We start from the raw sequence: 27612 nt of genomic DNA, 5'->3' as shown, positions 1-27612 counted from the left end.
TTGAAAAGAAATTGTCGTTCGAAATAGAAAATGGTCCACAGATTGTTATAAAGACATTACAGACCAAGATATTCGATAAGGCTGAAATAAAATAAAAGTCTTAGAGAATAAAATAGAAACAGAACTAAATCTCAAATGATGAGATGAGTTTCTCAATTTGGCTTTTGTATTCAGCCAGTTGGGTATCGAGAGCATGGTTGTCATTTGCAAGTTGAGCAATGGTAGACTCTAGTTCCTTGGAGAGCTTGAATTTGTTAACAGCTTCATTGGCTTCTCGATTTCTGGCTTCATCCTTAGCCAAAATTTCAGCTTTCTGAGCTTCCAGTTCTTTAATCTTGGCATCGATGTCAACCACTTGCTGCTTCGCATTGTTTCTTTCTTGCTGAAGAGTTTTAAATTTCTCTTGGAAGGATGACAGTTCGATCGCAATTTGATCATGATGCGCTTTCTTCTCTGCCATCTGAGCTTGACCAGTTTTCCTCTTCTGGAAATTTTGATTAGCACTCTCCAACATTGGTTCAAGATAATTAAACAGGTTTCGAAACTTCCAACCAGTTGGGAGAGCACCAAGTTTTTCAAATAAACTCTTGATTTCAGCAAGAGCTCCAGCATCCTTTTCAATCAACTCTAGCAAGTTGGCTTCGATGATCTTCTTTTGAAATTCTGCTAGCAGGTTGCTCTTTGAAGTCTCAGAGGGATTTCCCTTGGATGAATCAGAAGTTTGGCCAGTGCTAGTTAAGAAAAGAGTATTACTCTTAGCTATCAAGGCAAAGGCATTGAAAGGATCATCTTTGGCCAATCGATCGATTTCTTCCAGATCGATCATAGGGGCATCTTGTTGAGCAATCATCTCTGCATCACCAGGAGCATCTTGTTGAGTAGTTATGTTTGTATCTTCAGTAGCAAAGTTCGATACATTATCTCCAAGGGTGGGTGCAGAATGAGATTGGTCATTGTTGAGTGATTCATCATTTACCAAGTCATCAGTGGGTGTTTCTGCCTGTTGTTGTTGAGGAGGATCCACTTTAAGACCTTCTGGACTGCTAGCATCATCATGCTCATCCTCTTTGTCTTCAGCAATTGGTGAAGTGGTCTTCGAAGAAGGAAGAACTTGCCCATGTTGTGATGGTTTAGTTTGTTCTTGTTCGATACCCTAAAAAGAATAAGATAGATGCTTAAAAAACAAGACATTTAGAGATATTTCGTATAAAATATGGTTTCGATAAAATACCTTCGAACCATTATCACCAACATGTGAATGAGCACTAGAATGAGAAGTCTTTCGACGACGTTTGAATGGTTTAGATGGTGAGATGGGGGGAGAACTTTCAGAAGCTTCCACTTCGACTTCCTTTTCTTGGACAAGTGATATTTGTTCTTGTTTTCTTTTCCTTCTTCCTTCAGTATGGACTTTGGGAAGTGTTACTTTGGAAGCTTCGATCTGTTCTTTAGTTATCTCCACCTCACTATCATCATCAGAGAGATCGACAGTTGCTTGTTCTTTCTTGCTCTTCGATCTAGAATGTCCTTTTGATGAAGTTGTTTTCACTTTGGGTTCCTTTGATTTAGGAGGTTCCTTCGATGCAGCCTCAGATTTCTTCGATTCAACTTCTTTAGTTTGGGAAGCTTTCTTTTTCTTCTTGTCAGACTTGCTTTTCAAAGTGTTCTGGGTGCTGGCATCATCGAGCTTTGCTTCTCCTGGAGTTAAAGGCAAAGCTGAAATATGTGATTATACAGATAAGTACTATTTCTTTTAACAATAGTATTAATGTGTTTTAGCGAAAGAAAAAATCATACCCATGATACTGGGAGTTTCGATTCGAACTTGGGATAATTCATAGCCAAGTTCACCATTATATTGGTATAAATTGCATTTAGCATAGGTTACTAAATTATTTTATGGGAATTTGAAATTATAAAGTAACCATTTTGGGTATGGTGGCCTGAAGGCCAAAGCAAGATTACAAGATGGAAGTCTTGCTAGTCTCATTTTCTTTTCTAAAACATAAAGATATTTATTGGGTGTTCCAGGGGGAAAAATTGTTTCTGAAATTTTCTCTCGAACTTTATCTCTCAGAGTTTGAGCAGCATAATATACTGTCCTCTTTGGATGTAAAGGGTCATATGTTGTTTGATAATATCTTTGAAATTGCTGAATTTCTTTAATGTGCGTACCTCTAGTCTTCTTGTCTTTGTTCTGCAAAGTGTGAAAAGTACTGGTCAGTTGAGGCAGCAATTCATCGGGATTCCCTCGATTGGATTGGCGCATGTAATAATTTCGCCACCATCGAAAGAATGCTTCAGAGCATGCAAATGATGTTGAGAAATATGTAGGCTCGAACACAGTTGTTCTCTTGGCTTGAATTATGGATTTCCACACAGGTTCGATCAGAGGAATTCTCCATTCACTTATACTTTTGAACAAGGAGCTGGGTTTTGATTGAACCATACCAAACTGTCTAGCTACATGGTTAGGTTGATAACCATATACTCCATAAGGGCTACCAGGTGTAAGTCTGCTAGATAGATAGGTAGGGGTCAAATAAGCTTCCCATATAGCATTGATTTCTGTTTTATTGGCTTTTTTCGAAGTAGTGGGAAAGTCCTCTTTGAACCAGTTAGGTCCATATTTCCTAGTGGTAAATGGTGCCATCATAGGGGTGAAAATGGGACAATCAAGCAGGGTTGTATAAGCATTTTCAAAAAGTTGTTGTGAAGACTTGTTCCCATCGGGGTGAAACATAGCTAAGCCTATACCTTCAGTGGTCTTGTCTGAGTATGCTGATGTGGAAGAGGAAGGTAGGATCGAAGCAAGTTTTGATCCAAAAATGGCTAAAAGCCATAGTTGAAACAACCATATGGGTCCTGATACAACTAAATTTCCACCAGTTTGGGGATAATCTCTAAGATTATTAGTTGTTTGGTTAAGGGTTTCATATAAAGAACCTAGAATCAGTTTGCTTAAACAGATATCTGTTCCTTCATGCAACTGACTAGCTAGACACATGAATTTCTTAGGGACTTGTACTGACCTCGAGCAAAAAACATGCATAGACAACCAGTAGGTCAAAAAAGCTACATGTTCATCTGCAGATACTTCAGCACATTCGATATCATGGTTGTTAGCTATAAATAAACCATAGGCAGGGCTATCGAAATTTACTGAGTATTGAGAAGTGGTAACATCTGGATTAAACGTGTATCCAGTTGGTTTTAAGCTAGTAAGGCCAGCCACATCTAAAAGGGTAGGAGTGAGCATTCCACATTTCAAGTGAAGGCTGTTGTTCGATGGGTTCCAAAAATGTAAAGCAGCAAATATCAATTCATTATGGTATTTTGGACCATATCGAGATATTTGGATGAGATCAAAAATCCCTTTCTCCTTCCAGAACTGTCCCTTTTGTTTTTGAACTTTGTCTAACCAAGCAATATATTCTGGATAAGTTTTTGGTTCAGTCCTAATTTTGGATTTTACAAAACTTAGGTCAAAAGGACCTTTTGTGAAAATTAAAGGAGGTTGAGTTTCAATGCATGGGAAAAGAGAATTAATCTCTGGAGTTTCAGGTTCTAGAGAAATGGGGCCTAAAAATGCATGTGGAGTATCAGTACAAGGGATGATTACCTGGGTTTTCCAGATAGCTTTTTCAGCTTCATTGATCTCTGGTTCGTTCATAAAAGCAGGAGCAGCACTGGCGATTTCTTTAGTAAAATCAATGGGTTCTTCGCGATTCACATGAGAAGTTCCTGCTGCGTTCGTCATTGTTTAAGTATTTTTGTGAGAATTTGATGAATAGTTCGTGTGTAAAGATAGGAGTTGCAGAAAATTTAAAGTTTTTTCTTCGAGAGAACTTTTGGCGGAGAAGAGGAACAGTGAAAGTGAAAATGAAATGGTGAAAAGTGAAAAGAGTAAAGGTGAGTTTGCTTTTATATGGACTTTTGATCATGACACATGTCAAGATCTTATTTTGACAGTTTTACCATTAAAGTGTTGTCTTTTCCAATGTTAGAGAACGTGGCCCACTAACTAAGATTGTGGGGTCAGTATTTAAAGGAAATTTGAATTAGTTTTGAATTAAATACTGACATCATTCATTTCGATGGAGAATGTTAGTTTTTTTTTCAAAAACGTCTTTTTCTTCTTCGATGAAATCGAAAATGGCGTTTCTGGGGGGCAATTTGTTAGCCAATATATTTTACTAGCTGTAATAAATGTGGTCAAAGTATAGTTGACCTAGATTTAAAGAAGATTCGAACAGAGTGTTGTGTTGAAAGCAAATATGGGTTCGAAGATGGTAGAAGACTTCGATAAGGCAGTTTTCGAAGGTGGTTATCAGCAGTTATTCTTTAAGTCAGTTTTTATTTTAAGTTTGTTTTCAAATAAGTAAAACTGTCGACTTGTGGCAGTTGTAGTTTGAATTTCAAAGAAGTGTAGTTATTTCTAGACTTAGTATAAATAGTAGTTTTTCATAGAAAAAACGGGTCACAATTCCGTCATACAAACTTACACTCAAAGTATCCGTATGGAAGCGAGAAACGAGTCACAAGTTGCAATGTATGAATCTGTGTACCAACCTTTGTTTAATCAATGCAATTTACCCTTTGTTCTTTAAGTGTTCTTGCACTTTACTTTATTAAGTTCGATTGAGTTCAAGTGGATTGAATTCGATTGTTTTTATCATATTTCTTATATTTTTGACATCAAAAACGCAGAATTTCTAACAACAAGAACAAACACAATATGTCCTAAGATTTACTGGTTGATCTTGCAAGTTACCATTTGTAAACCAGCGGTTGTTTACGAAAATCCAACGTAAACAGCTTGTGAGTGACAGTGCCGGGGTAGTGGGACGGCCCCACTAATAGGTGCGGGACCCACCTGGGCTGTTACATGTAGCGCCAAAATCCGCTAACATAAGTTGAATCAGTTCTTAATAAAAATCTTGATGGAATTAAATCCATTCGCCATTTTTCCAAAACTTTTAAACAAGAAAGAGTTTCTTTCTCATTAATATGATATCTTGTTTCAGCATCTTTAAAAGAACCTGAAACATATTTGCATAATACAAGTTCATTATCCTTAATTCGGATGTTATTACTTGAATAATCAAGTTTTGTATCAGTCGAGACTGATTTTATATCTGATCGCCCATTAGGGATATCTGATTTTAACTGTGGGGTTACGTCCACAATGGTATAGGATTGTTGTGGGGTTTCATCCTCAACATATCCACTGAGATTTAGTCCCAGTTCTTGTTTTCCATTAGGTAGAGCTCTCATAACTCCACCCCAAGTAAACTGGTTTGCATCAACATTTACAACCAAAAAATCATTTTTTGTTGGGTTGTATAGTTGTGGTAAAACTTTTAGTTTTTCTTTTAAAGATTTTACAGCCTCAGTATCTTTTTGTGTCCATGACCATGGAACTTTTTCAGATATCTTCTTCTGTAAAATTTCCTATCATTTGCTAAATCTTGGAGAAATCCTTCATTAGCAATGTAGTTTAGACATCCCAAAAATCTTTGGATTTGTTTCCTATCTGTTAATTGATCAGGAAAAAGTAGAATTTTTTCTTGAACATGTGGTGACAAATCGAGTTTTCCTCCTTCTCTTATGATAAGACCAAGGAATTCGATTTCCTGTTTCAAAAGTATTGACTTTTTTCTGGATAAAACAATACCTCTATCTTTTATCCTATTTAAAACAATTGTGACATCCTTGACATGTTGTTCTTTACTTCCTTTAGTAAAAATTAGAATGTCATCAATGTATACAAAGCAAATATGATCAAGACCTTTAAGAGTATTATCCATAAATCTTTGGTATATTGATGGTGCTTGTTTTAAACCAAATGGTAAAACATTCCATTCAAAATGTCCTTCTGGACAACTAAAAGCTGTTAAAAGTTTTGTTTCTTCTGATAACCTCAACTGCCAATATCCAGATTTTGCATCTAGAGATGAAAACCAATTACATCCTCTTATTTTTTCAAAAATGTAATCTTTTCTCGGTAACTTATATGAATCACTTATAGTTGCATCATTAAGTTTCTTATAGTTGATCACCATTCGAGCCTTACCTCTTTTTATCTCATTGTGTTTTCTGACATAAAAAGCTGGCGCTGAATGTGGACTAACAGAAGCCCTTATTAGACCTTTCTCTAATAATTCTGCTATTTCTTTTTTAAATTCTTCCTTATCATCAGATGAATAAGGGATTTTGTATAAAACCTTAACCTCTTTTTTAGGGTCTTTAAGTTTTATGATAACTAAATCTTGTATCTTATTTACTATAGAATCTAATGGATTTTCATAACACACTTGATCTAAATGATGTTCTAATCCTTGTTCAGTTTCCCACATACATCTGAGTACGTTAAGATTTTCTTTTATTGCCTTTAAAATTTCATTTTTTGTTACAATGTTTGTTGTAACAAATTCACTTTCCTCTGGATTATTAACATTGAACCATTTTAATGTTATAGTGTCAAGTTCTTGAACAAAAGGACTATATAACTTTAAAAAGTTATTTCCTATTATCAAATCTATTCCAGAATCATGTTCATAGATTGATCTTACATAAAAATATCTATATTCAATTTTTATGAAGGTATTTTTCAAAACAAACCATATCTTATGTTTTGTTTTGTCAGCAATTATTATTTCTTTTGGTTTTTTTAATCTAATCCATTCTTTGGATATAGATTTTCTTCCAAAACATAGAGTTGCACCTGTATCAATATAACCCATGATTTTCTTTTTATTCAAACTAATTTGAATAAATGTTGAATTAGGGTTTCCATTTTTTAAAATTTTCCTACTCATTCTTCAAATTCCTCTTCAGTAGTGTATTCAAAGATACTACTTTCATCAGAATCTATATCTGATTCTATTGGTTCGAAACCTACTTCCCAAATTAATTTTAATGTTTCTTTTTTAGAATTTTTCTTCTTAGGACACTCATTTGCATAATGTCCTTCTTCATGACACAACCAACATGTGCATGTTTTCTTACCTTTGGGACATGAATTCTTCTTAGGATATTTTTTCTTTCTCCTAAAATATTTTTGTTTATTAAATTTCTTAGGAAATTTATTTTTCCTTCTGTATTCTGATCGATCTATTTTTCTAAAAATTTTCTTTTTTCGTCGTCCTTTTGGCCTATTACAACCATAGTTTCCTACCCTTTCTTGTAACTGGTTACAACAAAGTTTTATTTGAGCTTCTTTTAATGTAATTTTTTCTATACAATGTTCAGTTATCCACTGCCTTAGTGTTGTTATTCTTGCTCCTAAGGTATTTTCCAATCCCAAAAAAAAATTTTGCATTTTTATTCCTAATCCTCTTGGGAGTTTATTATAGAATAAACTTAATAAATTATATTCTATTCTTTTTGTTTGATGAATATCATAGTAGTATTCTTCAAATTCACATATGAATGGATCTATTTGACACATTTCACAAATCTTTAAATTAAAAAAATTATGAATTAATGTATTTTCTAATTCTTTCTTAGCATCGATACTTTCGTATCCTATGAATTCCGCTCTTAGGACCTGGTATATATAATCTACAGTTTCATTTCCCGTAGACGGTAATTCTGAATCTGGATATTCGTGTATGAATTTCATCGCATTTCCAGATGTTTTGGTTTTAAGATAATTGAAGATATCTGTTTTATCTTGGTTTTTCGGGTGTCAAACATTGATTAAGTTTGAACCTTTTTAACCGGTGATATCTCATTTTTTCTTGGGAAGGGAAAAAGTAAGCAAAACCCTTGAGAATCGAGGTCCGGGAGTTGTTTTCGCTACGGGAAGGTGTTAGACACCCATAACGACTATAGTAACCTATAGGAACCGTCTTTAATTTCTACACGCGCGCTTCATTTTAAATGCTATTTTGAAAGATGATTTTAAGCCTAAAAGTGTTCTAAGTGAAGAATTGGAGGGAGAAGAATGTGTTTGAATTTTTATTTTATTTGAATTGAAGGAATTTTGTCCTTGCCTACGTACCCGTTTAAGGGATCAAATCCACCGTAGTTCTCTTCCAAAAATGTTTTTGTTTTTGTTGGTTGATTTTAAGTTTGAAAATTGGAGTTTGAAGAATGAGATTGAGAGGCCTTAAAGGCATGAGATTGTGGAAAAGTGGGGTTGAATTAGTTATTTTGCAAAGAAGGTCTAAGCATGATTAAAGTTCATTAAGGTTTTTATTTAAGAAAATAAAGGGAAAATTCAATGGGATTTTGATCCCAAGGTTTCTTTGGAAAATTATTTGAGTGATGTTATTCAAGTTTTTTTTTGGAAAGTTGATTTTTCTAAGTGTAAAGCCTAAGCATTCATCTAAAATGCAATCCTAAACATACATCTAAACATGCATATTCTAAGCATACGTCTAAAACTATCTATGTGATGTGTGTGCATGTGTCGGTGCTTGTGTCGGTGTACATCATTAGAGTCCATTGTCCTTTACATCATTCACCTACATACACACTACTTCTTTGTGAGAACTTAATCCCACACAAATGAATTAAAACCAAAAGAAATGTAAAGAAATGGGATGAGAAAGTGTGATAGAGAGTATGCTCATGATGTATGAAACATGAAACACAAGAAAATGGTTAGTAGCACATGATAATATGGAGAAAAATAAGGCAAAAAAAATACTAGAATAAAAGCATAAAATAAACCAAGACAAGTGCAAAATATGACTAAATCACCCACAAAATGTAAGAATCCTATTGCCTAAAATCCTCACTTTCTCATACATTTTTTAAAGGCTTAGAATCAAATCTTAAAGTGAGAATTAGGGCAACATGATGGACTTGACATTTTTAAGGTGAATTTAGACATATATGCATTATTTATTCACAAATGTGACTTGTAAACCAAGCAACTAACCAAGATCCACACACAAGCATCAAAATCAAATACAAACAGTAGCAATGAACTCACAAAATTCAAGTGATATGTACCACAAACAACTATCAAGAAATTAAATGGAATTAGGTGTTTTTTTCTATAGGAATCTTCATATCAATTCAAGAAATAAAACAAAAACGTGCTAATATTTTTTGCCAAGATTTTCAGTGAACAAATTGCATAAAAACAATACAAAATTGACAAGAAACATACACAAATTTTTATAGAATTTTCTAGACAAATTTGAACATGATCAGAGGTGCAAAAAGCCAAAACAGAGTGCGAAATAGCAACAAATCAAAAGAAAACGAAAGTGAAGACCCAGGCCCAAAGGGAAAATGGATCTTGGATCATCCAAACGCATCAGGGGCGTTGGATTGATCCAGATCAAGTTAACCCTAAATCAAACGGTGGAGAGTGAACCATAAGTGAACCAAGGTTGAACCGGTCTGGTTCAATGGCCTTTATAAAGATTTGAGGACCGGTCCACCTCATTCTTCACTTCCCTTTCTCTCTCTAAGCTCTCTCCTAGTGAGAGAAGCTCTGCAATCCTTCTTCTTCTCCGACGAGCACGACGGTGGAGGTACGGTGGCTGCCGATGGCGCCGCCGTACCTGAACACCTTTTCTGGAAAAAAACATGTCGTTGTGTTCGTCTTGACTTCCTCTTCATGATTTCGAAACTATTTTTTTGAAAAGAGACTTAGATCGGAGTAGATCTACAACTGAACTTTTCGGTTTTAGGTTTTTCAAACCTACTTCGAATCTCTTGAAACGAAACCCCAACCTACTCTATCTTCTTCACTGATGACGAATTTGAACTCTGATTTGAAAAATAAACGGTGAATCTTCATGAATTACATTTTTAGGGTTCGGTTTCAAAGTTTTTCGAATCTTTTTGAACTTTTTCGCGTGAACAAGTTCTAAACTTGTTAATCCACGTTGTTTCACCGTTTACTTTTGTTTATGGACCTTCGATGATGACTGTATGCTAAAACGAGAAGGTTTTTTGAATATACCTGGATTTGATTGGAGATTCGAACAAAAGATCCTGGAGTAAGCCTCTGATTCTTCTGGTAAGTGTTGAACCGAAAATAAATCGGTGAAACTCTCTTCTCCTTCTTCACCGGTTCAAATCTTGCTTCGATCCTCTTCTTCTCACTCTCGTTGCTTCTGTGATCGGTCGAATTTATTACTCAGGTGATGAATTCGAGCTTCGAATTGCAGAAATCAAAGTTCGATGATGATGATTCACTTCGAATCTCTGAGAACTTGCGAAACAAAATGTTTTTAATTCGAACTGTTTTTGTTGCAAAATTGCTGGATTTGAGTCTTATGTGATGAAATTGTTGAGAATTTGTGATGGATTGGTATGGATTTGCGAGGAATTGAGGTTAATGTGAGTTAGGGTTTATGATTTGGGGATGAAGTTCTTCATGAACTTCATCGTGTTCTTGAGTTTTCTGGATTTTGATTCGTTTGATTCTGGAGAGAGAATGGAAAGGTGTTTGTTGAGTTGGCACTGAATGAATGGATATGTGATGATTAGGCCTTTTATAGGCTGACACCTGTGCTTGGGACCCAATAGCGAGCTGACACGTGGCCTGGACTGTAACTAACTCTCTTTGGACTAATCTGCAAAAACTGAAACTTGAGGACCAAACTGCAAAAATAATAAAAAGAACTAAAAAAAACCAACTGGTCAATATGGACTGTTCTGCAAAAAAAATTTAAAAGAAAAGGACTTAAAAATAAAATTCGAAACAAAAAGGACTTAGCTGCAATTATTAGAATTTTGAGGACTTAAAAAAAAGAAAAAATTAAAAATAAAATTTGAACTAAAAAATGGTAAATTCGAATAAACGTAAAGTGAAACGATTAAAAATAACAAAACGGACTAAAATGAACCAATTACTTAAATGAGGTACTTCAAAGTAACCTCTCTCTGCCAAAATTTCATGTGAAATGACCAAAATGCCCCTAGGGACTAAAATGACTCAAAATGACTCAGATGCAATTTAAAAATGGGTTTTATCATTGAATTAAAGCAAGAGTTTATTTAAACAAATTGAAAAGACTCAGAGACAAATTTTAGAACTTAAACAGAGTTTTAACACATGAAAAGACAAAAATGCCCCCAGGGGCAAGACTGACTCAAAAATGACTTCAAATGCAATTTTTTTGAAATGGTTTTGACATAGAATTGAAGCAAGGGTTTGTATAAACTATTTGAAAGGACTCAAACAATTTTAAAAGACTGAAAGAAATTTTAACATAGGAAATGACTAAAATGCCCTTTTATGTGAATTTTGCAAGTGATATTGAAATAAAATGCAGAGAAAGATGTAATTGATCAGAGATATATTCAAGTGACTTGAAATGCAAGAAAAGAATGAAGCTAGTATTTTTAGGTCCAAAATTAGGGTATAACAGCTGCCCCTATTTAAGTTTCTTTGTCTGGAGAGTCAAAAGACGTAGTCTTTGATTTGACGGGACGAAGATACTTAAATATTAACATTTGCACTGTTTTTGGACATAAAAATACGCTTTCAGGTTTTCAAAGATATGAGTGCCATGCAATATTCTGATTATGAATGCAAGACAAACAACCGGAGTCTATGGAGCATGTCATGTCACTGGGGATTCAGATAGACACTGACAGGGTAGACAAACCAGGGGATAGAAAATAGGGTACAAGCTGTTCTTTAGATCGAACTAGCCACTTGACCAAGGAATACAAAACAAGAGATAGGTACAAGCTGTTCTTGGGATCGAACTTGGCACTTGACCGGAAACATAGACATATAGGCAGACAAAAGCTGTTCTTTGGATCGAACTTGACACTTGGTTGAAAATACAAATAGATGGACAAGCATAAAACTGTTCTTAGGATCGAACTGGTTGTTTGGCTGGAGATATAGACAAAAGGGTAGATACAAACTGTTCTCTGGATCGAACTTGTCGTTTGACTGAATCAAAGCATAAGCTGGGTACAAACTGCTCTTTGGATCGAACTTGCTGTTTGTCCGGAAGCATAGGCGTATAAGCAGGTACAAGTTGTTCTTCGGATCAAACTAGTCACTTGACCGATAACAAGATACAAATTGGAAGTTTGATTCAGAAAGATTCAAATTGAGAGTAAGTTGATATTGACTTGATTTGAAGATAGACATGACCATTTTTGTTGGCCCAAAGGCAAATTGAGAGTGGATTAACATTGACAATGACATTGAATTGAAAGTTTGATATTGAAAGAGGGATTGAAAGTTGAGATTGAGCAGAGACATAGACATTAACATTGAATTGAGAGTCAAAATTGAATTGAATTGGAAATTGACATTAAATTGAAATTGAGATTGGATTGAAATTGGAAATTTGATTTGAAATTGAAATTGAGATTGAGTTGAAATTGAAATTGAGGTTGGATTGAATTGAAATTGAGGTTTGAGAGTTGAGATTGCATCGAATTTGAGATTTAAAATGATTTGAAATTGAGATTGGAGAGTTGAGATTGCAACGAATTTGACAATTGAAGTTGAGACTGGATTGAAATTGGAGATTGAAATTGAATTGATTTAGAGATTGAGATTGAATTGAATTTGGAGATTGACATTGAAATTGGATTGAAGGTTGAAATTGAATTGAATTTGCCAGTTGAAATTGTGATTGGATTGAGATTGGAGATTGATTTAGATTGAAAATTGAAATTGGAAATGCAACATGTATGTATGGTATAACAAGATTATTGAATGTATGAGCACATAAAATGCGTGATTATGCATGTATGAATGCTTGAAATGCATGATTGGCTTGTAGTTTGACAGAGAAGTTTCACAGAGATAGACAAAAACATTGAAAGGTTGGGCACGTAGTGGCTCGTGCTGCAATATATATTCACAGGGGAAAAACCTCTTTGGAGAGACCGTCGTTGAGAGACGTATCGAAACCATGACTGAGGGCAATATAAACTGTAGAAGAGGGAACCTTGGAAGATTCTTGGATACAGGTCGCCGTTGCTAGGCGTGTCAGTGTTGGGTAAACATTGGATGTTCGCATCTGTGGTCAATGCTTTTCAATATTTCATTCTTTCATTCTTTCATTTTTCAATCCCATTTTTGCCTGAACCGCCCTTTCGGGTTTTCGATTCACCGGGGAATAAAATTCTTTTCATTGCCCCATTTTTGCCTGAATTGCCTTCATAGGTTGTCAATCAGCGGGGTGCTCATTTTTGCCTAAGCCGCCCTTTCAGGTTTTCAACTTAGCGAGCTTTTCATTTTTATTTTTCAATTTTTCATTTCCATTCTGTTTTTTCATTCTTGCCATTGACCACAGATCATCCTGGGGAGTAACCTGCTTGTAACATGTATTGAAATAGACATTGACATTCATTTGTTCATGCATGTTTCATTGAAATGTACCCTATTGCTCAGGTTTGTTTTCAAAATAGACAGAAAAAGATTTTTCAGTTTTCAAAAATGTTTGCTTCAGATATTGACATTATCAAAATGGAAAGAAAATATGTTTTGTATATAGCATTGAAAATAGAAAGAAAAATAGAGTTTCAAACAATAGCACAGGCTCAAATTGATGTAGAAGAGTGAGGGTCAGCCAAAGGCATGACTTCACGGATTTACAAAGCTTGGAAAATGGTAATTTTATTGGTTGGTGATACATTGAACACGATGACCGCTACATTTCATAGAAATTTTGAATTCACAAGTACAGAAGCTTCTGATGAAAACGATCATTGACAGTTGCAGATGCTCCAAGGGGTGATGGTGATTTGCCAGATATAGTTACTTGTCTTTTATTGTCAACCTCATTTTTGCATGAACCGCCCTTTCGGGTTTTCGGCTCATCGAGGCGGTCATTCTTGCCTGAGTCGCGTACAATCTCAGCGAGCTTTTTCATATTCATTTTTTTGTCCCTAACTTTTGCCTGGATCGCCCTTTCGGGTTTTCGACCCACCGGGAAGCGCATTTTTGCCTAGGCTGCCCTTTCGGGTTTTCGACCTACCACGCTATTCTTTTCTTTTTAGACTTGACTATATCGGCATTAACAGGATTTGGGAGTTCAACACCATCCATGTGTGTAAGAATCAAAGCACCACCAGAGAAAGCCTTCTTGACAACATAAGGACCTTCGTAGTTAGGTGTCCACTTGCCCCTTGGGTCGGGTTGCTGGCTTATCCTTCTTTTCAATACAAGTTCGCCTTCCTTGAATTCTCGAGGTCAGACTTTCTTGTCAAAAGCATTCTTCATTCGCACTTGATACAACTGTCCATGGGCCATAGCATCCATACGTTTCTCTTCAATCAGATTCAATTGATCGTACCGACTTTGACACCATTCAGCCTCAGTTAATTTTGCTTCCATGATCACTCGAAGAGATGGAATCTCCACTTCCAGAGGGAGAACTGCTTCCATACTATATACCAAAGAGAAAGGGGTTGCCCCGGTTGAACTGCGCACTGTAGTACGGTAACCATGCAAGGCAAACGGCAGCATCTCATGCCAGTCTTTGTAAGTAGTGACCATCTTCTGAACAATCTTCTTGATGTTCTTGTTAGCGGCCTCAACTGCACCATTCATCTGAGGTCTATAAGGAGAAGAGTTGTGATGTTCGATCTTGAATTCTGCACATAAAGCTTGCATCATGTTATTGTTCAGATTGGAGCCATTGTCAGTGATGATCTTGTTGGGAACACCATATCGACAGATGATGTTATTCTTGATAAACTTCACTACCACTTGCTTGGTCACATTTGCATAGGAAGCGGCTTCAACCCACTTGGTGAAATAGTCAATTGCCACTAGAATGAAACGATGTCCATTGGAAGCCTTTGGTTCAATTCTTCCGATCATGTCAATGCCCCACATAGAGAAAGGCCATGGGGAAGATATAACATTGAGAGCGTGTGGAGGCACATGAATCTTGTCAGAATAAATTTGACACTTGTGGCATCTCTTAGCATGTTTGTGGAAATCACATTCCATAGTTATCCAGTAATAGCCGGCTCTTAACAGTTTTCTTGACATGGTGTGACCCGAAGCATGGGTCCCAAAGGTACCGTCATGTACATCATGCATCAACTTCTCAGCTTCCTGTTTGTCAACACACCTCAACAAGACCATGTCATAGTTCCTCTTGTATAGGATTTCTCCGTCCAGAAGGAATCTGCTAGCCCATCTTCTCAAGGTCTTTTTATCCCTGTTGGAAGCACCAGGTGGATATTCATGATTCTGCAAGAATTGTTTGATATTGTGATACCAAGGCTTTTTATCATTCGCATCTTCATCAGTCCGATCTGGTACATTTTCAATAGTAAACACATGAGCGGGTCTATCAAGACGCTGCACCTTGATTACGGGCACATCATTCCAGTGATTGACACGAAACATAGAGGACAAAGTAGCAAGAGCGTCAGCCATCTGATTTTCATCCCGAGGAATATGGTGCAGCTCAACCTTGGTAAAGTATGTCAACAGACGTCTGGCATAGTCACGGTAAGGGATCAGCTTCTCATGATGAGTCTCCCATTCACCCTTTATCTGATTAATAACAAGTGCAGAATCTCCATAGATGTCAAGGTGTTTAATTCTCAGGTCAATGGCTTCTTCAACGCCCAAGATGCATGCTTCATATTCAGCTATGTTGTTTGTGCATTCAAAAGTTATTCGAGCGGTGAAAGGAATGTGGTGCCCCTGCGGAGTTACAATGATGGCTCCAATTCCTTTACCATAAGCATTAACAGCACCATCAAACACCAATCCCCATTTGCTATTGGGATCTGGCCCTTCATTGATCAGTGGTTCTTCACAGTCTTTTGCTTTCAGATACATAATCTCTTCATCCGGGAAATCAAACTTAATTGGCTGGTAATCATCAAGAGGTTGACAAGCAAGATGCTCAGCAAGGATGCTTCCTTTGATTGCTTTCTGAGCTTTGTACACAATATCATATTCAGACAACAACATTTGCCAACGTGCAATCTTTCTAGTAACAGCAGGCTTCTCAAAGATGTATTTGATTGGATCCATTCGGCATATCAACCAAGTTGTATGATTCACCATATAATGACGCAGGCGCTTGGCAGCCCAAGCTAAAGCACAACAAGTCTTTTCAAGCATTGTATACCGAGTCTCACAGTCGGTGAACTTCTTGCTCAGATAGTAGATAGCATGTTCTTTCTTTCCAGTCTTGTCTTGTTGACCGAGAACACAGCCCACAGAATCATCTAACACTGACAGATACATAATCAAAGGCCTTCCTTCCACTGGCGGGACAAGGATAGGTGGCTCTAACAGGTATTCTTTAATGCTATCAAAAGCTTCCTGGCATTCATCATTCCATACAACAGGCTGATTCTTTCTGAGCAACTTGAAAATTGGGCCACAAGTAGTAGTCATATGAGATATGAATCTTGAAATATAATTCAGGCGTCCGAGGAAACCTCTGACTTGCTTTTCAGTTTGAGGAGCCGGCATCTCTCTGATGGCTCGGACTTTATCAGGATCAACTTCAATGCCTCTTTGACTGACAATGAAGCCCAGTAACTTTCCAGATCTTACACCAAATGTGCACTTATTAGGATTCAACCGCAGCTTGTACTTTCTTAATCTTTCAAACATCTTTTTCAAATACACAACATGCTGCTCTTCATCACTTGACTTCACAATCATGTCATCAACATATACTTCAATCTCTTTGTGAATCATATCATGAAACAGGGTTGTCATACCTCTTTGATAGGTAGCACCAGCATTTATCAAGCCAAACGGCATCACTTTATAACAGAACGTTCCCCACGGAGTAATGAAGGACGTCTTTTCTCTATCTTCAGGTGACATCTGTATCTGGTTATATCCAGAGAAACCATCCATAAAAGAGAACACTTTAGACTGAGTAGTAGTGTCAACAAGCACATCAATATGAGGCAATGGGAAGTTATCTTTCGGACTGGCTTTGTTCAAATCTCTGTAATCAACACACATTCGAACTTTCCCATCTTTCTTTGGTACTGGTACAATGTTGGCAATCCACTCAGGGTATTCAGCTGTCATGAGGAAACCCGCATCAATTTGCTTCTGCACCTCAGCTTTGATCTTAAGAGCCATGTCCGGACGAGGCCTTCTCAATTTCTGTTTGACAGGAGGACATTCAGGTCTTGTCGGTATCCGATGTTCCACAATCTTGGGATCTAGTCCCGGCATATCTTCATAGGACCATGCAAAGACATCTGGATAATCATGGAGAAGCTGAATAATCTTCTTTTTCACCTCTTGCTCGAGTGCAGCACCAATCTTGATTTCTCGCTTGTTCTCTTCAGTACCCAGGTTGATAAGTTCGATCTCTTCCTGGTGAGGCTGAATGGCTCTTCTTTCTTGCTCAAGCAGTCGAGTGATCTCATACGGTATCTCTTCATTATCTTCCTCATCCTCAGCTTCATATACAGGGAATTCAAAATTTGGAGGAACCATAGGGTCACTGTGTTCAACGGGTTTATTGTGGTTCAATCTGCATAATATGATTGGGATGATTTTAGAAAAATGCTTTTCATGCAGATTTTTTGAAATTAATAAGAAAATACAGATGTTTTGGTTTTTTCTGGCATTACCATTATTTCCAAAAAAAGGCACCAAAAAGTAAAAAACAAAGAGTCGTGAGCAAGACGACAACTTTTATTGATAACGGCAATGCCGAAACAAACACGCCCTTACAATGATATCACTTTCGCCTTGGGCAGAGCGAAAGGATTGTTATTTTGAAAACAAAAAAGCATGAGCAACAAGACACATTACATGGAAGCATGCATGACTAAAGGAACATCAATGGCCTCCCAATTTCTCACAGTGCCTCCTGGTACAACAAATGTAGGCACATAACTACTTTCAGCAGCATCTTCAGCAATAGCATTGATAAACCCAGCACTGTAGAAAGTTCCTGTTGAAACGCCAGAGGTTGGGGAGAATCCAAGGCCCTCTTTGCGCTTGTTTTCCAAAATCTGAATCACTTTGCCCCAGCCAGCAGCTTGTCCTTCTTGAACAGCTTTCTGGGCATGTTTTAATGAATCCATGCTAGCACCAGCCCTCCGGGGCTCTGCACCTTCAACAGTCAAGCCTTGAAATGACGTCCCTTCAGCGGACCCTGCTTCAACACAAGAGAAAGATGACACTTGGCTAACCAGATATGCTTCTTCACCATGTACAGTGACAATCTTACCGTTCTTCACAAACTTGAGCTTTTGATGCAAAGTAGAAGTTACTGCCCCGGCGTCGTGAATCCACGGTCTTCCGAGGAGACAACTGTAAGAAGCATTGATGTCCATGACCTGGAAAGTAATCTGAAATGTCTCAGGACCAATGGTAATTGGCAAATCTACCTCCCCAAGAACATCTTTGCGAGATCCGTCGAAAGCCTTAACCAAATAGCTGCTTCTCCTCAGAGAAATTCCATGATGACTCAACTGTCTTAGTGTAGATTCAGGCATTACATTCAAGGACGATCCAGTGTCCACCAGCACATTGGATATCATGTCAGACTTGCAGTGCACTGAGATATGCAGAGCCAAGTTGTGGTGTTTCCCTGCTTCGGGGAGTTCATCGTCACCAAACCCCAAGTTATTGCAAGCAGTAATGTTACCTACTATTCCATCGAACTGATCCACAGAGACTTCATGATCAACATAGGCCTGTTCAAGTACCTTCATTAACACTTTCCTGTGAGCCTCTGAGCTCATGAGCAGAGACAAGATCGATATTTTTGACGGAGTTTGCAGCAGCTGGTCAACAATCTTATAGTCGCTCTTTTTGATAAGCCTCAGAATTTCGTCCAAGTTAGATTCGTCAATAGATTGGCCTGATGGGCCGGGGCTCTTGTCAATAGGAGGAGCAACTGGTGGAGTCACCATGGCAATAGGTGTAACCACCTTCTTTTGGAACAAGGGTGGACGGACCTTTCCGCTTCTCAGAGTTGTAATTTCACCTGCAACATTATCAACTGTAGCTGGGGATACCAGAGGCACTTCTACTCCATTCTCAATCATGGTTGCATTGTACTTGTAAGGGATTGCCTTTGTAGAGGCGTAAGATACCGGACCAGGTAACCTGATCACCAAGGGCTCAGCATTCCTTGTCTTAGATGCACTTTTAACCGGAGAATCATGAAACACTGGCACGATCACACAAACATCACTGGCAATCAAATACTTGTCATCCATCAGGCTCTGGATATCATCTTGCACCTCACAACAGCCCATAGGATTTTGAAGACATTCTGAACAAGAAGCATGATCGTGATTGAACAAAGAGACTTGGCAAAGTTTGACATGTAGCGGTACCAAGGGAGTAACAACATTGCGGACATCCAACATGGGATCCTCTTGAGGAACGGGGACCTTTTCAAAAGCTTCAATCATGTTAACAGCAGCATGGTTTGGAAGTGGATTGTCAAGAACATGAGGAACGCTATTTTCAAAAGTCAATCGTCCTTTTTCTATCAGATCTTTCACAATATACTTCAGAGCATAGCAACCTTCAACATCGTGGCCTTGAGCACCCTGATGGAATTCACATGTGAGATCCTGTCGGAACCTGGGAGGCAATGGATTAGGCGGAGGTTTGCCTGGTCTAGTAACACAGTGTCCCTTGGCAAGTAGAGTTGGGAGCAGCTCAGCATACCGCATAGGTATTGGTGGAAAAGAAGTCTTGGGCCGAGGACCCTGTTGTTGCTGCTGCTGTTGTTGAGGAGCAGGAGGTTGGTGTTGTACTTGTTGAGCAATGGCATTAACGGGCACTGGTGGTTAACCCGGTGGCATAGGATATTGCTGATAGAATGGCGGGAAGAAAGGATGTTGAGCGTATTGCATGTATTGATAGGGCAGAGGTAATTGAGTAGCAGCTGCAGATGAGTTACCAGATACCATCCCTACTTCGGATTCTTTCCTCTTATGGTGGCCATTACCGTACTTCTTTGGTGCACTGGCTGAAGATTCACCCTTCTCAAGAACAATGATACCCTCTCTGACAGCCTCCTCTAGACGAGTTCCCATGGTAACCATATCGGAGAAGTTGTTTGGAGCCGAGACAATCATTCTTTCCTTATATTCCTTCTTCAGAGTCTTCAGGAATGTCTGTGTTAATTCTTCCTCATCAAGCCGAGGAGAAACATGGGCAGCTGCCCCTCTCCATCTCTGGGCATACTCACGGAAGGTTTCATCTGATTTCTGAGACAAGGACTTAAGAAAGTCTTTGTTTGGCTTCAGACGGGTGTTGAACTCATAATGACTTTCAAAAGCAGTAGCAAGCTCCTCAAAGGTATGGATATTGTCTTTGCTCAAACCAGTGTACCAATCTGCCGCATCTTCTGCTAGGCTGTCTTGGAAGCAGTGTATCATCAGTGCATCATTATCTGCATAATTGGCCATCTTCCGGACGTACCGAATGACATGGCTATGTGGACAGGAAAATCCATTGTATTTGTCAAAATCTGGTACCTTAAACTTCTTAGGAATCTCGAATCGGGATACCAAGCATAGATCACGAGCCTTAGCAGAGACATTGCTTCCACGGCTAGCCTTGACCTCACGGAGTTCTCCAGCCAACTCCCTTAACTGTCTTTTCATAGCTTCCATTGCAGGATCTTGTCCACGCGGAGTATCGACATCAATCACTTGTTGCACAGTGTGGACAATAGGATCGGTGACAGTAGTCACCTGAGGCATAATAGTGGATACAGGAATCTGTCCTTGACCAGCAAAACCAGACACACCAGCAGCAGTATTAGGAGAATAGTACGCTGAGAGACCATAAGGACGCCCATTGGGCATAACAAACCGAGCATCGGTAGCCACAGTATACAATGGGATAGATGGAATTGCTTCAGTAGAAGCCGGAACAGATGTGGCTGGTTGTTCTTGTGCAGCCATCAGAGCAGACATAGTGTCATGAGCCTTAGCCAGGTCTTCTTTCATAGCAGCCAATTCGGCACGGAGCTGAGCATTTTCTTCTTCAAAGTTAGCCATAATCCTTCTCTTGTGAAATCTTGTTTGATGAACTCTATCTGGTTGGTAAACCTTGCGAACACGAGCCACCTTTCAGACTGCGGCGGACAAAACCAGGAGGCAATGAGCACGAGAGAAGTTTTTTGTGGCCAATGAATGCATATGATGCATGAAATGTGTTAATGCATATGCAAAAAGACTCTTTTTTGTGTTATCGAAGGGTTTTTAGACAAACTAGAAACTTGTAAACATTACTAAGCAATAATTAACATAAACGGAAAACAAACAACCAACATATAGTTTTACAAGACGATTCCCTTTGAAATGCTAAGCCAAGGGATAGACTTTGAAATGTAAAACAACATAAACAACTGGAAATAACAACAGGAAAAAGAAATCCTCAAGCATAGGAAGTGGAAGCGTCATCCTCAGACTCAGACTCATAACTGCAGTATCGTGCATAGAAGTCACGGGCACCCCTAGCCCTCTTAGAGTCTCTCATAAGCAACCTATCTTTCTCTTCAATCTCTCTCTTAGCCTTAGCTAACTCTTTCTTCAGTGTCAAGACCTCATGAGTCTTCTTCTCATCCTTTCCATCCAAAGTCATGATCAAGTTTTCAGCCTCATAGTATCTAGCCATCCATTGATGCTTCTCCCGACTCTCCATAGCTAGATGCTCCTGATACATCTCCTGAGTAGGTGGGAGTAGAGGCAAAGGCATGGTAGGAATAGATGCAGACACATATCTCATAGAGGGGTAAGGCATACCAATCTCCACAGCTTGGTTTATCACCCACTGTGTATAGGCTTCATGAGCAACACCGGACCTTACACCCATATGCTTCACCTCTTTCTTCTGAAGTTTGGACCAAGCTCCTATGAAATCCTCTCTTATTCCCATGGGAGCATTGAAGTAGTGAAAGAAGTAAGGAGCTGTAGCAAGATTGATGGGCTTTTCTTTCATCGGGAAACCAAACTGTCGCAAGGCGAGCTCCGGGTTATAGTTGATTCCACCCCGGGTACCAAGAAGAGGTACATTAAGGAACTTCCCACCACCAAAGATGATTTCCTTACCCTAGAAACGGGAGTGAGCCAAACCACTTCATTAGGAGTGAGAGCCATAATCCTTTGTGAAATAGACCAATTCTCCGGATTGGCGTGGAAAGACTCCGGAAGGTGCGAAATAAACCACCTATAGAGGAGAGGCACACAGCAAAGAATGTATCCACGACCCTTGCCGGATCGACCGTGAATAGCATGGTATGTGTCAGCTAGCAAAGTAGGAACCGGATTCTTGGAGTGGAAGATCATAATAGCATTCATGTCCACGAAGTCATCAAGATTTGGAAAGAGAATAAGCCCATAGATGAGAAGTGCAAGAATAGCCTCGAGAGTGTCCTGACAAGTGGTATTGAGGTTGGCTTTCTCAAGTAGATACTCTGAAGTGAACCCTCGGATACGTGCCTTAGTGACAAGATTCTTGGAGACATCGGTGGTCTTGAGATAGAGATCTTTAGCAATAACCAATGGAGTAGGAGGATTCTCAAGTCCCGCGAAGGGTACCCCCTTAGCAATAGATAGACCCATCAAGGAAGAATAAGCCTCTAGAGTAGGCACCAACTGAAAGTCGGGAAAAGTAAAGCACCGATAGTCCCGATCATAGAATTGCACTAGAGTGTGCACAAGCTTCTCATCCATATTAGTCTGGAGAATAGTAAGTAAAGCCCCGTAACGGCGTCGGAAACCAGTCGGATCCTCGACCTTGAGTGCCAAATCTCTCAAACTAGCCAAATTCACTTCCTTGAACTTGTAGGACTTAGTCTTCCCCATTCCTACAATGTTTACAAATTCAATTTGTCTAAGCCCTTCGATAACAATGCATGGAAAAAGTTTATGCATGTATGCATGTATCCATGAATGATTATGTTCAAGTTCGGAGAAAACATGGTGGGTTGAAGTTCAAAGTCGAGGAGTCATGGGTGGACACGGTGTCCAGTGAATCTAGGGCTTTAGGATAATAGTAACCGGGTTCTAAAAAGGTTCCCAAGTTGCAACCTCTCCGACATATATCACGGTGTCACGAGACATCACTCGCTCCATGATTATACGTAAGAAGGTCTAGCTTGAGTGTAGTATCGCGTGACAACTAAAACTCGAGACAACACTCGGTTTAGCCTCCGCACTACATCCTAGAAAATGGCCATGGATGGGTTTGGTTATCTACGGTTCATAGCGTCATAGAACAATTAGAAGTAAAGTGCCTAAACACGACAACACGCGCCGACAACATCACCCCCAAAATGCCTCAGCTATGTGGGATTGATCGCATAATCCAAAACACGAGGCAACCCCCGGAATGAATTGTCGATTATATCCCTCCTAAATCCTAAGTTCACTCAGCCCGGGTGCAGGACTTTTGATATTCTCACCCCACACGTTTGCAAGAAATTAAACATTTATTCACATAAGAAAATAAAAGAAGCAAGTGAAAATACAAGCGCAAGCGTGGAAATAAAGACTAGGCGTAACTCTCGAATCTCCCCAGTGAAGTCGCCAGCTGTTTTATCTTGGTTTTTCGGGTGTCAAACATTGATTAAGTTTGAACCTTTTTAACCGGTGATATCTCATTTTTTCTTGGGAAGGGAAAAAGTAAGCAAAACCCTTGAGAATCGAGGTCCGGGAGTTGTTTTCGCTACGGGAAGGTGTTAGGCACCCATAACGACTATAGTAACCTATAGGAACCATCTTTAATTTCTACGCGCGCGCTTCATTTTAAATGCTATTTTGAAAGATGATTTTAAGCCTAAAAGTGTTCTAAGTGAAGAATTGGAGGGAGAAGAATGTGTTTGAATTTTTATTTTATTTGAATTGAAGGAATTTTGTCCTTGCCTACGTACCCGTTTAAGGGATCAAATCCACAGTAGTTCTCTTCCAAAAATGTTTTTGTTTTTGTTGGTTGATTTTAAGTTTGAAAATTGGAGTTTGAAGAATGAGATTGAGAGGCCTTAAAGGCATGAGATTGTGGAAAAGTGGGGTTGAATTAGTTATTTTGCAAAGAAGGTCTAAGCATGATTAAAGTTCATTAAGGTTTTTATTTAAGAAAATAAAGGGAAAATTCAATGGGATTTTGATCCCAAGGTTTCTTTGGAAAATTATTTGAGTGATGTTATTCAAGTTTTTTTTTGGAAAGTTGATTTTTCTAAGTGTAAAGCCTAAGCATTCATCTAAAATGCAATCCTAAACATACATCTAAACATGCATATTCTAAGCATACGTCTAAAACTATCTATGTGATGTGTGTGCATGTGTCGGTGCTTGTGTCGGTGTACATCATTAGAGTCCATTGTCCTTTACATCATTCACCTACATACACACTACTTCTTTGTGAGAACTTAATCCCACACAAATGAATTAAAACCAAAAGAAATGTAAAGAAATGGGATGAGAAAGTGTGATAGAGAGTATGCTCATGATGTATGAAACATGAAACACAAGAAAATGGTTAGTAGCACATGATAATATGGAGAAAAATAAGGCAAAAAAAATACTAGAATAAAAGCATAAAATAAACCAAGACAAGTGCAAAATATGACTAAATCACCCACAAAATGTAAAAATCCTATTGCCTAAAATCCTCACTTTCTCATACATTTTTTAAAGGCTTAGAATCAAATCTTAAAGTGAGAATTAGGGCAACATGATGGACTTGACATTTTTAAGGTGAATTTAGACATATATGCATTATTTATTCACAAATGTGACTTGTAAACCAAGCAACTAACCAAGATCCACACACAAGCATCAAAATCAAATACAAACAGTAGCAATGAACTCACAAAATTCAAGTGATATGTACCACAAACAACTATCAAGAAATTAAATGGAATTAGGTGTTTTTTTCTATAGGAATCTTCATATCAATTCAAGAAATAAAACAAAAACGTGCTAATATTTTTTGCCAAGATTTTCAGTGAACAAATTGCATAAAAACAATACAAAATTGACAAGAAACATACACAAATTTTTATAGAATTTTCTAGACAAATTTGAACATGATCAGAGGTGCAAAAAGCCAAAACAGAGTGCGAAATAGCTACAAATCAAAAGAAAACGAAAGTGAAGACCCAGGCCCAAAGGGAAAATGGATCTTGGATCATCCAAACGCATCAGGGGCGTTGGATTGATCCAGATCAAGTTAACCCTAAATCAAACGGTGGAGAGTGAACCAGAAGTGAACCAAGGTTGAACTGGTCTGGTTCAATGGCCTTTATAAAGATTTGAGGACCGGTCCACCTCATTCTTCACTTCCCTTTCTCTCTCTAAGCTCTCTCCTAGTGAGAGAAGCTCTGCAATCCTTCTTCTTCTCCGACGAGCACGACGGTGGAGGTACGGTGGCTGCCGGTGGCGCCGCCGTACCTGAACACCTTTTCTGGAAAAAAACATGTCGTTGTGTTCGTCTTGACTTCCTCTTCATGATTTCGAAACTATTTTTTTGAAAAGAGACTTAGATCGGAGTAGATCTACAACTGAACTTTTCGGTTTTAGGTTTTTCAAAACTACTTCGAATCTCTTGAAACGAAACCCCAACCTACTCTATCTTCTTCACTGATGACGAATTTGAACTCTGATTTGAAAAACAAACGGTGAATCTTCATGAATTACATTTTTAGGGTTCGGTTTCAAAGTTTTTCGAATATTTTTGAACTTTTTCGCGTGAACAAGTTCTAAACTTGTTAATCCACGTTGTTTCACCGTTTACTTTTGTTTATGGACCTTCGATGATGACTGTATGCTAAAACGAGAAGGTTTTTTGAATATACCTGGATTTGATTGGAGATTCGAACAAAAGATCCTGGAGTAAGCCTCTGATTCTTCTGGTAAGTGTTGAACCGAAAATAAATCGGTGAAACTCTCTTCTCCTTCTTCACCGGTTCAAATCTTGCTTCGATCCTCTTCTTCTCACTCTCTTTGCTTCTGTGATCGTTCGAATTTATTACTCAGGTGATGAATTCGAGCTTCGAATTGCAGAAATCAAAGTTCGATGATGATGATTCACTTCGAATCTCTGAGAACTTGCGAAACAAAATGTTTTTAATTCGAACTGTTTTTGTTGCAAAATTGCTGGATTTGAGTCTTATGTGATGAAATTGTTGAGAATTTGTGATGGATTGGTATGGATTTGCGAGGAATTGAGGTTAATGTGAGTTAGGGTTTATGATTTGGGGATGAAGTTCTTCATGAACTTCATCGTGTTCTTGAGTTTTCTGGATTTTGATTCGTTTGATTCTGGAGAGAGAATGGAAAGGTGTTTGTTGAGTTGGCACTGAATGAATGGATCTGTGATGATTAGGCCTTTTATAGGCTGACACCTGTGCTTGGGACCCAATAGCGAGCTGACACGTGGCCTGGACTGTAACTAACTCTCTTTGGACTAATCTGCAAAAACTGAAACTTGAGGACCAAACTGCAAAAATAATAAAAAGAACTAAAAAACCAATTGGTCAATATGGACTGTTCTGCAAAAAAAATTTAAAAGAAAAGGACTTAAAAATAAAATTCGAAACAAAAAGGACTTAGCTGCAATTATTAGAATTTTGAGGACTTAAAAAAAAAAGAAAAAATAAAAAATAAAATTTGAACTAAAAAATGGTAAATTCGAATAAACGTAAAGTGAAACGATTAAAAATAACAAAACGGACTAAAATGAACCAATTACTTAAATGAGGTACTTCAAAGTAACCTCTCTCTGCCAAAATTTCATGTGAAATGACCAAAATGCCCCTAGGGACTAAAATGACTCAAAATGACTCAGATGCAATTTAAAAATGGGTTTTATCATGGAATTAAAGCAAGAGTTTATTTAAACCAATTGAAAAGACTCAGAGACAAATTTTAGAACTTAAACAGAGTTTTAACACATGAAAAGACTAAAATGCCCCCAGGGGCAAGACTGACTCAAAAATGACTTCAAATGCAATTTTTTTGAAATGGATTTTGACATAGAATTGAAGCAAGGGTTTGTATAAACTATTTGAAAGGACTCAAACAATTTTAAAAGACTGAAAGAAATTTTAACATAGGAAATGACTAAAATGCCCTTTTATGTGAATTTTGCAAGTGATATTGAAATAAAATGCAGAGAAAGATGTAATTGATCAGAGATATATTCAAGTGACTTGAAATGCAAGAAAAGAATGAAGCTAGTATTTTTAGGTCCAAAATTAGGGTATAACAATATCCTTTGGGCTGAAGGCTTTTAATTGGACATCTATTTGAACATTTATTTTATGTTTTCGATACCATTCTCTTAGTTCTTTTCCTTTATCTGTGATACAATCAAGATTGAGAACATCATCCTCTTTTTGTGAATTTACAATTGGAATATATTTTGATGGTATACTCTTATATTTTCTTTCATTTATTTTTTTCTTGTATTATCATTTGTTCTTTAAATTTTTCCTGATCTTGTCTTTTTCTTTTAGCACCTGCTTCTGAAGTTTCTGGTTGATCTGTTTTGACCAATCCTGTTTGTTGTTCATCTTCATTACTAAAGGAACTCTCTGAATCAAAATCATAGACAAATTTATTTTCTTCGTCTGATTCTTCTATTGTTTTTTGTCTTTCATTAATGTCTAATGACGCCATTAATGTTTGTAATTCACTGAGCTGGTTAGCTATTTCTTCCTCTGTCTCATCCAT

General features: G+C 37.9%; 1 protein-coding gene across 1 annotated transcript; it reads right to left on the bottom strand.

Annotated features, from left to right (window-relative positions):
* LOC146953853 (uncharacterized) lies at positions 1-27612 on the bottom strand. The gene is made up of 5 exons (XM_085742914.1): positions 27399-27612; positions 19006-19082; positions 5043-5295; positions 1232-1716; positions 1-1153 (listed from the first exon to the last, which is right to left on the bottom strand). The coding sequence occupies exons 1-5, from the start codon at positions 27610-27612 to the stop codon at positions 125-127; spliced, it is 2058 nt and encodes a 685-aa protein (XP_085599040.1). The 3' UTR covers positions 1-124.

The sequence above is a fragment of the Medicago sativa genome, chromosome 1 (assembly GCF_051527215.1).
Source record: "Medicago sativa cultivar Bolivia chromosome 1, Bolivia_mono, whole genome shotgun sequence".
Lineage (NCBI taxonomy): Eukaryota > Viridiplantae > Streptophyta > Magnoliopsida > Fabales > Fabaceae > Medicago > Medicago sativa.
This window is presented reverse-complemented; position numbering and strand designations above follow the sequence as displayed.